This window comes from Pipistrellus kuhlii, unplaced genomic scaffold, assembly GCF_014108245.1.
Source record: "Pipistrellus kuhlii isolate mPipKuh1 unplaced genomic scaffold, mPipKuh1.p scaffold_m20_p_23, whole genome shotgun sequence".
Classification (NCBI taxonomy): domain Eukaryota; kingdom Metazoa; phylum Chordata; class Mammalia; order Chiroptera; family Vespertilionidae; genus Pipistrellus; species Pipistrellus kuhlii.
In genome coordinates, this window is record NW_023425522.1 from 8,974,244 (window position 1) to 8,986,674 (window position 12,431).

General features: G+C 55.0%; 1 protein-coding gene across 2 annotated transcripts; it reads right to left on the reverse strand.

Annotated features, from left to right (window-relative positions):
* Window positions 1-26: 26 nt before the first annotated feature.
* On the reverse strand, window positions 27-12,425 carry ACAP1 (ArfGAP with coiled-coil, ankyrin repeat and PH domains 1). 2 transcript variants are annotated; one of them, XM_036451768.2, is made up of 23 exons: window positions 12,305-12,425; window positions 11,963-12,100; window positions 11,364-11,421; window positions 7,848-7,967; window positions 7,610-7,663; window positions 7,466-7,524; window positions 7,036-7,219; window positions 6,869-6,913; window positions 6,662-6,757; window positions 6,480-6,554; window positions 5,816-5,925; window positions 4,325-4,376; window positions 4,132-4,232; window positions 3,695-3,818; window positions 3,400-3,611; window positions 2,701-2,770; window positions 2,482-2,576; window positions 2,207-2,376; window positions 1,475-1,647; window positions 1,083-1,192; window positions 889-999; window positions 507-556; window positions 27-223 (listed from the first exon to the last, which is right to left on the reverse strand). In XM_036451768.2, the coding sequence occupies exons 2-23, from the start codon at window positions 12,013-12,015 to the stop codon at window positions 123-125; spliced, it is 2,223 nt and encodes a 740-aa protein (XP_036307661.1). In that variant the 5' UTR covers window positions 12,016-12,100; window positions 12,305-12,425; the 3' UTR covers window positions 27-122. The 2 variants fall into 2 exon arrangements, with proteins under 2 accessions (XP_036307661.1, XP_036307662.1); XM_036451769.2 differs by lacking the exons at window positions 11,364-11,421; window positions 12,305-12,425 and having other exon boundaries at window positions 11,963-12,292.
* Between the last annotated feature and the right edge of the window lie 6 nt (window positions 12,426-12,431).

Below are 12,431 nucleotides of genomic sequence, written 5' to 3' on the forward strand. Positions count from 1 at the left end.
GTGGCGCCCAATAAAAGCTACGAAGCGAAGATCAAAGCACAGAGGCTTTAATGACAGGGTGAGGGCGGTGGGCGGTGGGTGAGGAAGGGTGGGTCGCAGGCCCTCCCCTGGAAGGCCTGGAATCAAAGGGTGTGCAGGTCCTGAGCGCGCCGGCTCAACTTCTCGGGGTCGTCTGATGCCATAAGGGAGAAGTCACGGAAGATGTCCAGATACGTCTCGTCTCCTGAGGGGAGGGAGGGAGGGTTGGGAACCGCGAAGGCTGGGCCCCCAGCTCAGGAGAGGATGCTGGGGACAGTGGGGTGGTCCTGGCAAGAGTGTGGGGGGAGGAAACACCTGAGCTAACGGCACAACTCCTGCCTGTTTTTCCCCTCTGTTCTGAGGCCTGGTGTGTCCAGTACGCCCAGTGCATTGTTGATAATAGACTTAATCAATGAAGCTGGTCACCAGGGGCCAGAAGCCAGAGTTACAGTGAAAGGCCTGATGGAGCAGGGGTGGGGGTACTTTACCAGCCTGGCCCTGGGCTGCTTCTGCCTCTCTCATCTTTGCCAATCGCAGCCTAAAGAGGAGAGAATGAATGAATGAATGACAGCCATGCCCCCCAACCCCCGCTTCCCATCCATTGAGCTGGGTTGTTTATTCATCTCTTTGCCCAGGGCCCAGTGATTAAAAGATGCCTGGCAACAATGTTGACAAATACTGACTCTCAGGATGAGCTCACTGTCCTTGGACCCTGCCCACACCCTGCTACTCCGGTTCCCAGTCAGCACTTGGGAGCATCCCGTCTGCTGCCGCCCAGGAGCTGACCACGCCCCTCCCCAGGCATCTCGGTCGTGGAGTTAGCCACTCCCGTGGGAAAGGTGCTAGTCCCGCCCCTTCAGGTATCCTCACAGGGTGACGATGTCAGCGTTGGCTGTTTCCATGGCGATGGTCAGAGGGTCCCTGCCCTCAGAGTCCTGAGCTCCCAGGTCAGCTCCCCGTTTCAGGAACAGGCAGGCCAGTCTGGAGAGGACAGCCGGGGTTAGCCAGCAGCTCATCCCGTCTGCAACCTTCCTCCCCACGGCCATCATCGCTGCCTGTGCTACCCAGTGTGGCCAAGGATGGTGGCGTGGTGGAGTGGGCCTCGGCCCTGGCTGTCCGCTTGGTTCACATTCGCCCCGTTCTGGAGGAGAAACTCACAGGCCAGAAGAGAATTCTGCATTGAGAAGCAGAGAAAGGGGGGAGAGGGTGGCAGCTGTAGAGGCAGATTTAAAGGTTTGTACAGTTCGGAGAGCAGGGCATGGGATCAGGGGTTTAGGGGTACAACTAGGTGTCAGGCTCTGCTCTGGCTCTGAACCTCTCAGTACATTACATCCCAGTGCGACCTCATGAGGGAGCGTACGGATGGGGAAACGGTTACCACGCCCTATGAGGTGGAGGAGGGGTGGGGAGACGACCCGGCGACGTAGGGTGGATGGGAGACTGGCTGGACGCTCACAGCAGCTGTGGCGTGGATCAGCGGCGTGGCATTCTTCTGACCCGAGTTGACCCAGTTGACGTCAGCTCCGTGGGCGAGGGCGTCAGCCATGGTGGGGAGGGATGGAGGGTGCCCAGCAGCTCGGAACAGCAGGGCCCCCGGGTGCAGGCTGCCCAGGTTTTCCGAGGGTGGCTCTGTCAGGGGGAATTGGCTCTGAGTCTGGGGGGAAACCCTCGGCAAAGTCCCCTGCGGCTGTCACGGGGGAGGTCACTCCTCAGCTGTGCGGAGGCTCCCAGATTGCGGGGAGCGGTGGGAAGGGGAGGTGTACGTGAGTGTGGATGTGTGTGGGGTCCCCAGGGCTAGAAAGCATCACCACCTCTTCCTGTCCAACCACCCGGACTGGCTGGGGTGTTGTGGGCGAGCTGACTCACTGAAGGTTCCCTCAGCTCCCTCTGCTCCAGCCAAACTCACACCTGCCTCACAGGCCTCCGGAGACGCAGCTCATTCTCCCTGCTGACTTTTCTCACGTGTTGACACCTTCCATCGCCCGCCCTGCCCACTCCCAGCCCATGCTCCTTCCTGTCCTTCACTATAACCCCAGACCTCTCACCTTCTGAAACCGGTGCCGATGCACCTGGCTGCTCAGCGTTCTCAAAGGGAAGGCCTGGCCCCACACTCGGAACCTCCCCACCAGGTGTGGCACAGCGCTGAGCACACAGCAGGTGCCCAGTGAATGCCCAGCCGGCCCTCTACCTGGCTTGGACCGGAAGCTCCCTGGCTGGGGCTTGATGGGGGGCTTTGGGGGCACAGGGGGCTGCCCCCTCGGGGGCCCCCGGCCGCCTCTTCGCCCCCGAATCTCAGGAAGCTTGGTCAGGAACTTCTTCTCCACGTATTTGGCATGAATCCAGGCCTCTTTCTCCTGCCTGCAGGGGTGAGGAGGAGAAGGAGGCAGTGTTCCCCCCTCCCATCCCAGCCCCCCCCCCCCCCCCCCCCCCGCAGAGGGCAGCCAACCCCTCCCCCAGCCTCACCGGGAGCAGCTGGGCCCCGGCTTCTTCACTGCCAGGGCCTCCACGCGGGCCTCGTAGATCTGGTTGATGACTACGTTCCCCAGCTCGCACATAAGCTTCAGGTGCCAAGGCGGAGGCAGGCAATCAGGTAGGGAGGGGGCAGAGTCTGAGCCCTCGGGCTCCACAGCCCTGTCCGCAGCCCATCCGACCTCCCCTCTCTTCACAACACCCCCAAATCACCTTCACTAGTTCCGGCTCCCATGAGTCCAGTGTCAGAGACCGGACTTTGGAGAAGTGAACTCCCAGGCTCCTGGAGGGCCAGAGGGGGAGTCAGGCCCTGTGTGAGGCAGCAGCCGTGGGAGCAGCTGCCGATCCTAAGAAGACTTGGAGACAAGGTCTTGCATTGGGGCCATGAGAGGCCCTGGGCCAGGAGGCACAGGGCAGCCGGGGCCCTGTACCTTGACCAGCATCTGGCAGGTCCTGCCTGTTCACATCCCCTCGTCTCACTTCTGCATTTCATTTTCAGAGTCTCCTCCTCTCTATCACTCCCTTCACTCTTGGTGCTTTGGCCTAGACAGCTCTTTCTTGCCATTCTCCTACCGGACTGGCTCGGGTGTGGGCTGCATAGACTTGCTAAGGCCTCACAACCTCTTGTCTCTCTGCTCTTCAGTGGCTCACCCGTCCTCAGCAGTCCTGACCCCACCTCTCCAGTCAAACCAATAAACTACTGTGGGTCCCCAATTGCCGGCTGGACTGGGAGCTGGGCCCCCCTGCATCCGCCTGGTGCCCCACAGGCTCAGCCCAGGCGTGTGCCCAGGGACAGCCGGAATCGGAGAGGACGCCGGGGCAGGCGGAAAGGAGAGCCGTGCGATGGGCTCTGTCTCCGTTCCCCCAGCAGCCAGGAGGAATGGGCCCGGGCGGGGGGCTGTGGGAAGCGACCTGTGGATGCCGGAGCACTCAATGCAGAGGGTGACACCAAGGTTGATGCTAGCCCACTCAGGCGCTGGTTCCCGGCAGTCGCAACACTGGGCGTTGCCATCCACACTCTGCACCTGGGCTGCCACATGCCCCACTCCGCCGGGCTCCCTTCCCCTGGCTGTCCCGCCGGGGCCCAGGGTGGCAGCAGAGCCCATGACAAGGTGTCCTGCGCCCTGGGGCAGATGGGAAGGAAGAGTGACCATGGGGTCTAGGGGAAGGGATGTCCCACCTGCCCTGGACCCCCACGTAAAGGTACCTGGCCTGAACCCCGGGAGCTGTCATCCAGGCGCGACTGGCTGAAGGCCGTGGCAATGCTGCTCTGCACGGCACTGACCCACAGCTGTAGGAGACGCTCCGAGTCGGCCTGCAGGAGGCAGGACCTGGGCAGGAGAGGGGACGGAGAGCAGGGCGGGGTCTGAGGTCTGGAGAGCAAGTGGCAGACGGGCAGGCTGACATTCAGCTAGTATTCCGCTGGTATCAATCATAGGGAAATATTTCTGCACCAAGAGGTTATGTCCTTCTAAATATCCCCTCTCAGCCTATACCCATCCTCAGGCCGAAGGGTGAATGCCTAGGGCTTCATGGGGGGCCTCCAGCCTCTGCTCCACGGGGGCCTCGGTGACTGGCCCTACCTTTCCAGCTGGAGAAGATTATTGAGAGCTATGAGAGCGCCACCTCTGGGATCAGACTCACTTGCTAGGAGACACCACCTCAAAGCAGAACCGCCTCTCGGAGTCGGGGCAGAGCTTCACCGTGCAGAGACGAAGGTCGTCCACCACCACGGTCACAGGGTCCTGGCAGGGGGAGGTGCAGGGGCAGATGTTCAGCCACAGGAAGCAAGGGCGGACCTCCCTGGGCCCAGGCCTCCAGCACCCGGGCTACCCACCTTGAACTTCTTCTGATAAACCAGCTGGTTGCTCTGAATAGTAAACCAGCGTCTGCAGGTGGAAGCAGAGTTTGGACATGGGCAGCACCAGGGTGAGGCTGGGACAGGGACAGCAGAGAGGCTGCGTCCTTGGCCCCGTAAGGATCTTGCCGATAAGATAGAGACCTGGGCTGACTGTCCCATGAGATGCTCCAGAGGAGGGCGACAGTTGTGTGGACTGTCTAAGGGGCCCTAATCACATCTTGGACAACCTGATGTGATATATTTATGAAGAAAACTTACAGCAGATGACGGTAAAATGCTTTTCCTAACAAAATAAGACTGTTGCTACAATTTGTTGTTGTTGATAGAAGGCAGTCTCCTGGGTAAAGGACTCAGTATCTTGGGGAAGGAGCCCATATAGGATCTGATTTACACAAAGACCCCGCAGGGGCTGGCAGTGGCCCTTGAAGGGGAAGGAGACGAGTCAGAGCAGACCACCATCCTGTTCTGTATCCTGCAATGGCTCCCCATTTCCCTCAGAGTTGAGCCCAATCCCTAAAGAAGCCGACAGGCCCTATCATAATTGACATCCCTATTAATTCCATCGTCTCCTACCACTTCCTCCTTCCTTCCTCTCCCTCTCCTCATGCTAGCCTCCTCTGTTCCTCCAGCATCCGGTTTCTCGGGGCCTTGGTGCAGGCTCCCCTCTTGCCTAGAACATTCCTCTCCAGAAGTCCTTGGTGTCCTCACTCAGAAGTCACCTTCTCACCAGGCCTACCCTGACCACTCTATTTAAAATCACACCTTTCCTCAGCTATCCACATCCCTTACTTTATATTTTTTCTCCTCTGGCACGCTTACCTTCTAACCTAATATATACGAATAGAACATTTACCTAATTATTGTATTATCGCCTGTCTTTGCTGATGGGGTATCAACTTTCTGAAGGCAAGGGTTTTTGTCTTTTTCCTTGCAGTGCTTAGCATACTACAACCACTCAAAAAATATTGAATCGGCCTGGCCAGCGTGGCTCTGTGGTTGAGCATCCACCTATGAACCAGGAGGTTGCAACTGGATTCCCGGTCAGGGCACATGCCCGGGTTGTGGGATCGATCCCTAGCGTAGGGAGTGCAGGAGGCAGCCAATCAATGATTCTCTCTTCTCATTGATGCTTCTGTCTCTCTCCCCCCTTCTCTTTGAAATCAATCTTTTTTTTTTTTTTTAAATATATTTTATTGATTTTTGTACAGAGAGGAAGGGAGAGAGATAGAGAGTTAGAAACATCGATGAGAGAGAGTCATCGATCAGCTGCCTCTTGCACACCCCCTACTGGGGATATGCCCGCAACCAAGGCACATGCCCTTGACCGGAATCGAACCCGGGACCCTTCAGTCCCCAAGCCGACGCTCTATCCATTGAGCCAAACCGATCTTGGCTGAAATCAATCTTAAACATTGGGAAAAAAAATTAATCGGATGGCTTTGGCTGATCGGAGTGTCCTCTCCTCACCTGCTCCAGGTCTTAAATGCGTTGCTGGCCCTTTTGAAGAGATGTCCTTCCATGACCAGGCCACCAGGACCCTCCTTGAGACTTGGCTCTGGCTCCTCCCCGCCCAGCTCCTGAGGGCACAGAAAGGTCAAAAGGCAATTTTGTTTTTTTGTGTTTTTTTTTTTATGTTTTATTGATTTTTTACAAAGAGAAAGGGAGAGGGATAGAGAGTTAGAAACGTCGATGAGAGAGAATCATCGACCAGCTGCCTCCTGCACACCCCCCACTGGGGATGTGCCTGCAACCAATGTACATGCCCTTGACCGGAATCGAACCTGGGACCCTTCAATCCGCAGACCGACGCTCTATCCACTGAGCCAAACCGGTTTCGGCCAAGAGGCAATTTTGTGAGCAGAGAGCAAGGACCTGTGCCCACCTCCTCCCTCCAGCAGTCCCAGATCTAACCTACTTATTTATTTATTTACTTTTATTACTGATTTCAGTGAGAGGCTGATAGAAACATCAATGACAAGAGAGAATCAGATTGGCTGCCTCTTACACTCCCCGCACTGGGAATAGAGCCCAAAGCCCGGGCATTTGCCCTGATTGGGAAGAGAACTGTGATCTCCTTGTTCCTGGGCCGATGCCCAACCATTGAGCCACACAGGCTGGGCCCAGCCCTCACCTTCTGTTTCAGCAGCACATGTCTTTGCTCCATGTCCCTCTTCTGTCGAGCTGAATTCAAGACCAGCTGGTGCAACTGGGCATAGAAGGGGCGTTTCAGATGGCCTGAGCCTCCAACTAGGCCAGGAAAGTCATCTCAGAGCCCATGAACCCGTCCCATCTGCCTGTTCCAAGGGGCCCTACCTGGGCACCCAGCTCCTTGCGATACTGGGCCAGCCGGCTCAGCTCCTCGTGGCCCTGCTGGAAATGGACAGCCTGGGCTTCCACCAAACGCAGCACCTGGGGTCAAGGTGGGGAGGGGGCAGGGCTGAGGAAGGGCCCCTCGGTATTTCCCTCTTCCCTCCTGTTCTCCATCAGCAGGCTCCTCCCCACCTTGCCCTTGAAACTCACAAATTCCATGATGTCAAACTTCCTCTTGTCCTCAATCACATTGATCTGAGGGCCCAAAAACACCTCAGGTCAATCTTGGAAAGACAGGGCGCCCTCCCAATGCACACCAGGGACTCTCTAGCCTTGAGGTGGCTGAGGCCCTGGTACCCAAGAGTGGGGACAGGCACCTGCAGGGCGTAATCCAGCGCCCGTCCCCGGTACCCGGCTCGAGCACTCTTCAAAGCAGCCGCTGCCTCTTCTGCCTCCTGGACCCGGCGCCGGGGCACCTCCGCATTGTGGGTCAGAGCGGACTCCAGGCTTTCGGCACCTCGCCAGAAGTCCCGGCGAGCCTCTCGGAAACCCCGCAGACCTCTGGGGGGGGGGGGGGGGGTAACAAAGAATCACAGACACATCCACCTGTCCCTAACCGAGAAGCCCCGAGCGCAGGCCCAGCCTGCTTTCCTCCCAGCGGGTCAGTTGGCCTCTGTACGGTCAGAACTCCAGGGGGTCTTGGGGTGGGGGATAGCAATGAGGTCACAGGAACCCTTAGTCTCAGCTTCATTCAGGGAGGTGCCTGCGGAAATGGGCGGGGGGACTGGCTTCCCTCCCAACACTCACTCCTTGACCAGGGTTTGGATCTGCTGCTGCAGCGTGTGCTGGGTGGCATCTAGAAGCTCCTGAGGGGAAGCGGACATTGGAAGGTAAAGGTCAGGGCCACGGACAACCCTGCTCTCCCCCCATGCCCTACTTACCCCCACTCACCGCATGGCTCTCCAGCTTGTGGCTCAGGCTCTCGGTGAATTTTTCCAGACACTCCTAGGCAGGAAGAGGCAGAGAGAGAGAGCAGCAGGCGTGGGGGCGAGGGTAGGACTGTCTCAGGTGGCAGCACCAGCCCTGCTCTGGCCTGGGACCTGTAGACCCAGACCACCCCCCCTCAGCTTCCACAGGATCTCTCCTCATCTCAGACCCCAGCCCACGCTGGCCCGGGCCCTGCACATACCGCCATCATGGGCTCCGGGGGACCCAGGTGGGCCAGGTCGCAAATGCCTGCAATGAAGGCGCGGCCAGCAGCAATGTAGTGGTGCCCGCTTTCCAGGAGGCCATTGCCCAGCTTGAGGAGCTAGGAAGCAGCAGGGAAAGGGGAGTCGTGCCATGCGCCACCATAGTCGTAGCAACTCCCACTGCTGTCCCCCTTCCTCTCCCTTCTCCGGGGCTGTGACCCTCCCTCACAACCTCGCCCAGGCCAGCTCTCAGTTTCTAACACAGACCTGCTGCTTTCTCACCTCTGCCGCTTTACTCCCCCTGCTCTGCGCCTGGGACAAAACTCCTCCCGGCCTGTCACCCAGGACATGGTCAGCCTCACCTCCAAAAATGTCTCTCCCTGCCTCAGAGCTCCCCAGAAACTCCCTCCTCATGCACGACTCACAGACTGAATGCTCTACCTAACAGGTGTAAATTCTGCAGCAGCGGTCCCCGCCTTCTCCTGGCCCTGCCCCACCTAAGCATCTCTAAATCCTGATGCCCTCCCTATGACACAGAATTCTCATTATTCAAAAAGTGAACTATTCTCGTGGAGGAAGCCTAAATGGCCATTAACTTCCAAAGAACACGGCATCCATGAAAGGAAAAATAAAAGAATGAAAGGACAGTTGAAGGGCTGAGAAAGAAATCACTAAGAAATTGTTAAAATAATAATAATAATATGAAGTGATAGGAAAAAACAGCAAGTAAAGTTTTAAAACATATGGAAATGAAATGCATAGATATGCTACTATATATTTATATACACATGTGAGGCCCCAAGAACCATAAGAAATGCAAAAAAAAAAAAAAAAAAAATCATTCTCAAATCGCCCCCCTTAAAAATCAAATTGCCCCCGAGCAGGGCGCCTGTCAGCTCATCCAGTGAACTTTTTTTTTTTCTTTATTGATTAAGGTATTGCATACTAGTATGTGTCCTTATGCCCTCACTGCCCTGGTGTCTGTGTCCATTGGTTAGGCTTATTTGCATGCATACAAATCCTTTGGTTGATCTCCCAGTGAACTTTTGTTGAACCGGAAAACACTTTTGTGAGCTACTGAAGGCCTCAGGGAAATGTAGTGTAAGGTGGTTAGCAGGATCAGTAATGGTCAGGAAACTGGTCATGATCAAACCTTATCAGATGTCCCCATGGGGTGACAAGGGACAAAACCCCATTGTGTAGAGCTGGGGGACTGAGTGTCCAGTTTTTTCCTTTATCCACCCTTCTCCCTCTTATATCTGAGTTAGAAACCTTTGTAAGACTGAACTAGGGACAAATGGGTACAGCCGTACAAGAGGACGGTACACAGCCATGCAAAGGAGTACACTAGTTGTAGATGAACTATGATAATGAACTACTGGTACTCCTGATGCACAACAACTTGAATAAACTTCAAGGACATTATTCTAAGTAGCGGGGGAAAAGTCAATCTTGAAAGGTCACATACTGTATGATTCCATTCTAGAAATGATGAAAGTCTAGAGACAGAGGCCAGATGGGTGGTCATCATGGCTTAGAGAAGCGGGCAGGGAGGGTATCACTACAAAGCCTAATGCAAAAGAGTTCCCTTGTGTGTGGTGACAGGAGTTTTGTATCTTGTGTGTGACGCTGGTTATAAGAATCTATATAGAGGGAAGGATAGGGGGATATAATGGGAGACATCTGTAATATTATCAACAGTAAAAATGTATTTAATGCCAGGACCGGATTGGCGCAATGGATAGAGCGTCGGCTTGGGGACTGAAGGGTCCTGGGTACGATTCCGGTCAGGGGCATGTGCTTTGGTTGCGGGCATATCCCCGGTGGGGGGTGTGCAAGAGGCAGCTGATTGATGACTCTCTCTCATCGATGTTTCTGACTATCTCTCTCCCTTCCTCTCTGTACAAAATCAATAAAATATATATATTTTTTAAAAAATGTATTTAAAAAAGGATATAGCCATGGCTGGTTTGGCTCAAAGGATAGAGCATCTGACTGTTGAATAAAGGGTCCTAGGTTCGATTCCAGCCAAGGGCTCAAACCTGGGTTTCGGGCTCAATCCCCAGTGGGGGGCATGTAAGAGGCAGCCAACCCATGATTCTCTCTCCCTCTTCCTTCCTCTCTAAAAATCAATAAAATATATTTTTAAAAAAGAATCTATACACATGATCAAGTGTCATAGAGTTATTCACACAGTTTTTTTTAAAGAGCATATGCAAAACAGGTGAGACGCATAGACAGTTCGTTGCAGCACACCGATGTCCATTTCCTGGTTTGGGAGGTAGGCACGGTTAGTACACCACAGTTACTTACGTAAGATGCCGCCATTGGGGGCAGCGGGGTGATGGGTGTGTGGGACTTCCCTGTACTGTTTTTGCAACTTCTTGTGAATCTGTAATTTACTCAAATAGAATGTTTAACTTTAAAATATATGTATATATTAGCTGTTCACCCACTGACTTTCAGGCCATGGTAGAGGCACTGGTGACTGAGCAAAAACAAAACATAAAGGTCCCTCATGACAGTTAGATTCAGATGAAAAGAAAAAAACATCAGCAAAAATATCATGACAGACATATGCCAGGGTGACCCCCAACGATTCCCACCCTTGTATAATCCCTACCCCTTGAGTGTGAGAGAGACCTGGGACTTGCTTCTAACCAGTAGACTATGGCAAACATGATGGGACGGCACTCCCGGTGGACGGCACTCCACATGGCGAAGGTGATGGGTCCGCCCCCGGGGGCGATATGAATGGGTACTATCTTGCCAGCTCACACAAGGGAGACTCTCCTGCTGGCCTTGAAGAAATAAGCTGCTGTGAAGCAAATTGCCTGTGGACAGGGCCCCATGGGAGGGGGCTTGGTGACTTCGAGGACTTGAGGGCCTCAGCCCCCAAACCTGAGGGCTTGGAAGAAAAGCTTGGAAGAGACTGCAGCCTGTGAGGCCCTGAGCAGAGGGTCAGCTAAGCTTCCTGACTCTTGATCCACCAACACTATGATAAAAAATACGTACTGTCACTAAATGTGTAACAACTGGTTATACAGCAACAGAAAACTAAAACGGCAAGGACATATGTGATGTCGGATTGAGCTGAATGCTATAGAGAAGAGCAGAGCCACTAAGAGGACGGGAGTGTATGTATTTGTAGCGGCACACGCATGGGCTGTTTTATAACAGGCGGCGGGGAGGGCCTCACTGCAATGTGTTTAAGTGGTTCACTGGTTTGTCCTCCAGTCAGTCTGTGGGCTCCGGGGCAGAAATAGTCTTGCTCTACCCAACAGCCCAGGGCTGGTACAATGCGGGGCTCAAGAGCCGACAGGGTAAGTCCACAAGTGAGACTTTTTTCCCAAGATCCCGAGCCCCTTGAGGGTATAGAACTACCTTTTTGCTTCTGGTTGCCCCTAAATATCTATCCCACGTGATTAGCATTCAATAATCTCTGGGATTCATTCTCTGTCTCTAACTTCCTTCCTGGTCCCACCCTCTTCACTTTCAAATGGACCCTGAGTCACCTTTTCCAGTCGGGTCTCCAATTCCGACACTTCAGCTTCCACCAGCTCAATAGAGGCTCTGGGAAAGGAGGGATGGTGTCAAGGAACAGAGCTTGGATCCATGTAGTCTGTCTACCTTGGCAAGGCCAGGTCAGGGGTTGGGGTTAGAGAGTGGGGGTACAGACAGACAAAGCTGGTGGGTTAAGAAGGCCCACCCACCAGCCCTCTTTAGCTTGCTCACGCCACAGTGTAGGAGCTACTGTACTATGCCCAGGCCAGAGCAGGAAGGGTAGAAGGAGGGTGGATGTGGTAAGGGCAGGAAGTTGCTAACCGCCCAGAGCAGGTGCTGGGGGAGGGGCGGGGGTCCCAGTGAGAGGAAGGATGGAATGCCAGCTCTGGGGGTGAGACACCTCTGGGTTTGATAGCAGAGGTACTACTTTGGCCCACATGCTTCACCTTGTCCCTTTGAGACCTAGTCCCTGCTAGGACATCTGGCCTGGGGAAGGGTGTGCATGTGTGTGTGCGCGCGTGTGTGTGCGTGTGTGTGTGTGTGTGTGTGTGTGTGTGTAGGGGGGTGTCGGGCCACCTCTCCTCTACCCCCCAGACCTGTGCACACTTACCGGAAGCGGGGTGAGTCCTTAAGACACTCCTCGAAGTCCAGTTTGACTGTCATCTCAGCTGGATCACTTCAGGCCGATGGATCTCGGAGCCAGGCGGGTGGGAATGCAAGTGGAGGCCCTCCCTGCCCCCAAAGGGGCCTTGGGGAGGAAGGAGAAGAGCGGTCTCCCTGGGTAGAGCCTGGGAGGGGTGATAATTCTTTCCCCAAGGGGAAGGGGTGTCGTAGGAGGAGCTCTCGCCCCACACTTCCAGGCAGTGCTGGGAGGGGCAGAGGCGGGGCCTGGCAGAGGAGAGGGGCCTGAGATCAGAGAAGCCACAGCCCCGCCTCAGAGATATGCTGTCACCTTCCTACTGGGTCAGATCTCTGCTCCTTTCTCCTTTAGTGGTTGAGTATTAAGAGCCTGGCAGATACAGGTTCAAATCCTGGTTTGGCCACTTAGAGGGTGCATGACCCTGAGCAAGCTCTCTGAT

Excerpts from the sequence above, each read along its gene's own strand:
- ACAP1 (XM_036451768.2), bottom strand. The coding sequence starts at position 12,015 with ATGACAGTCAAACTGGACTTCGAGGAGTGTCTTAAGGACTCACCCCGC. Across the intron at positions 7,968-11,363 it reads TGGAGACCCGACTGGAAAAG|CTCCTCAAGCTGGGCAATGG; the intron begins GTGACTCAGGGT and ends GCTGCTTCCTAG. Across the intron at positions 4,377-5,815 it reads GCATTTAAGACCTGGAGCAG|ACGCTGGTTTACTATTCAGA; the intron begins GTGAGGAGAGGA and ends TTCCACCTGCAG.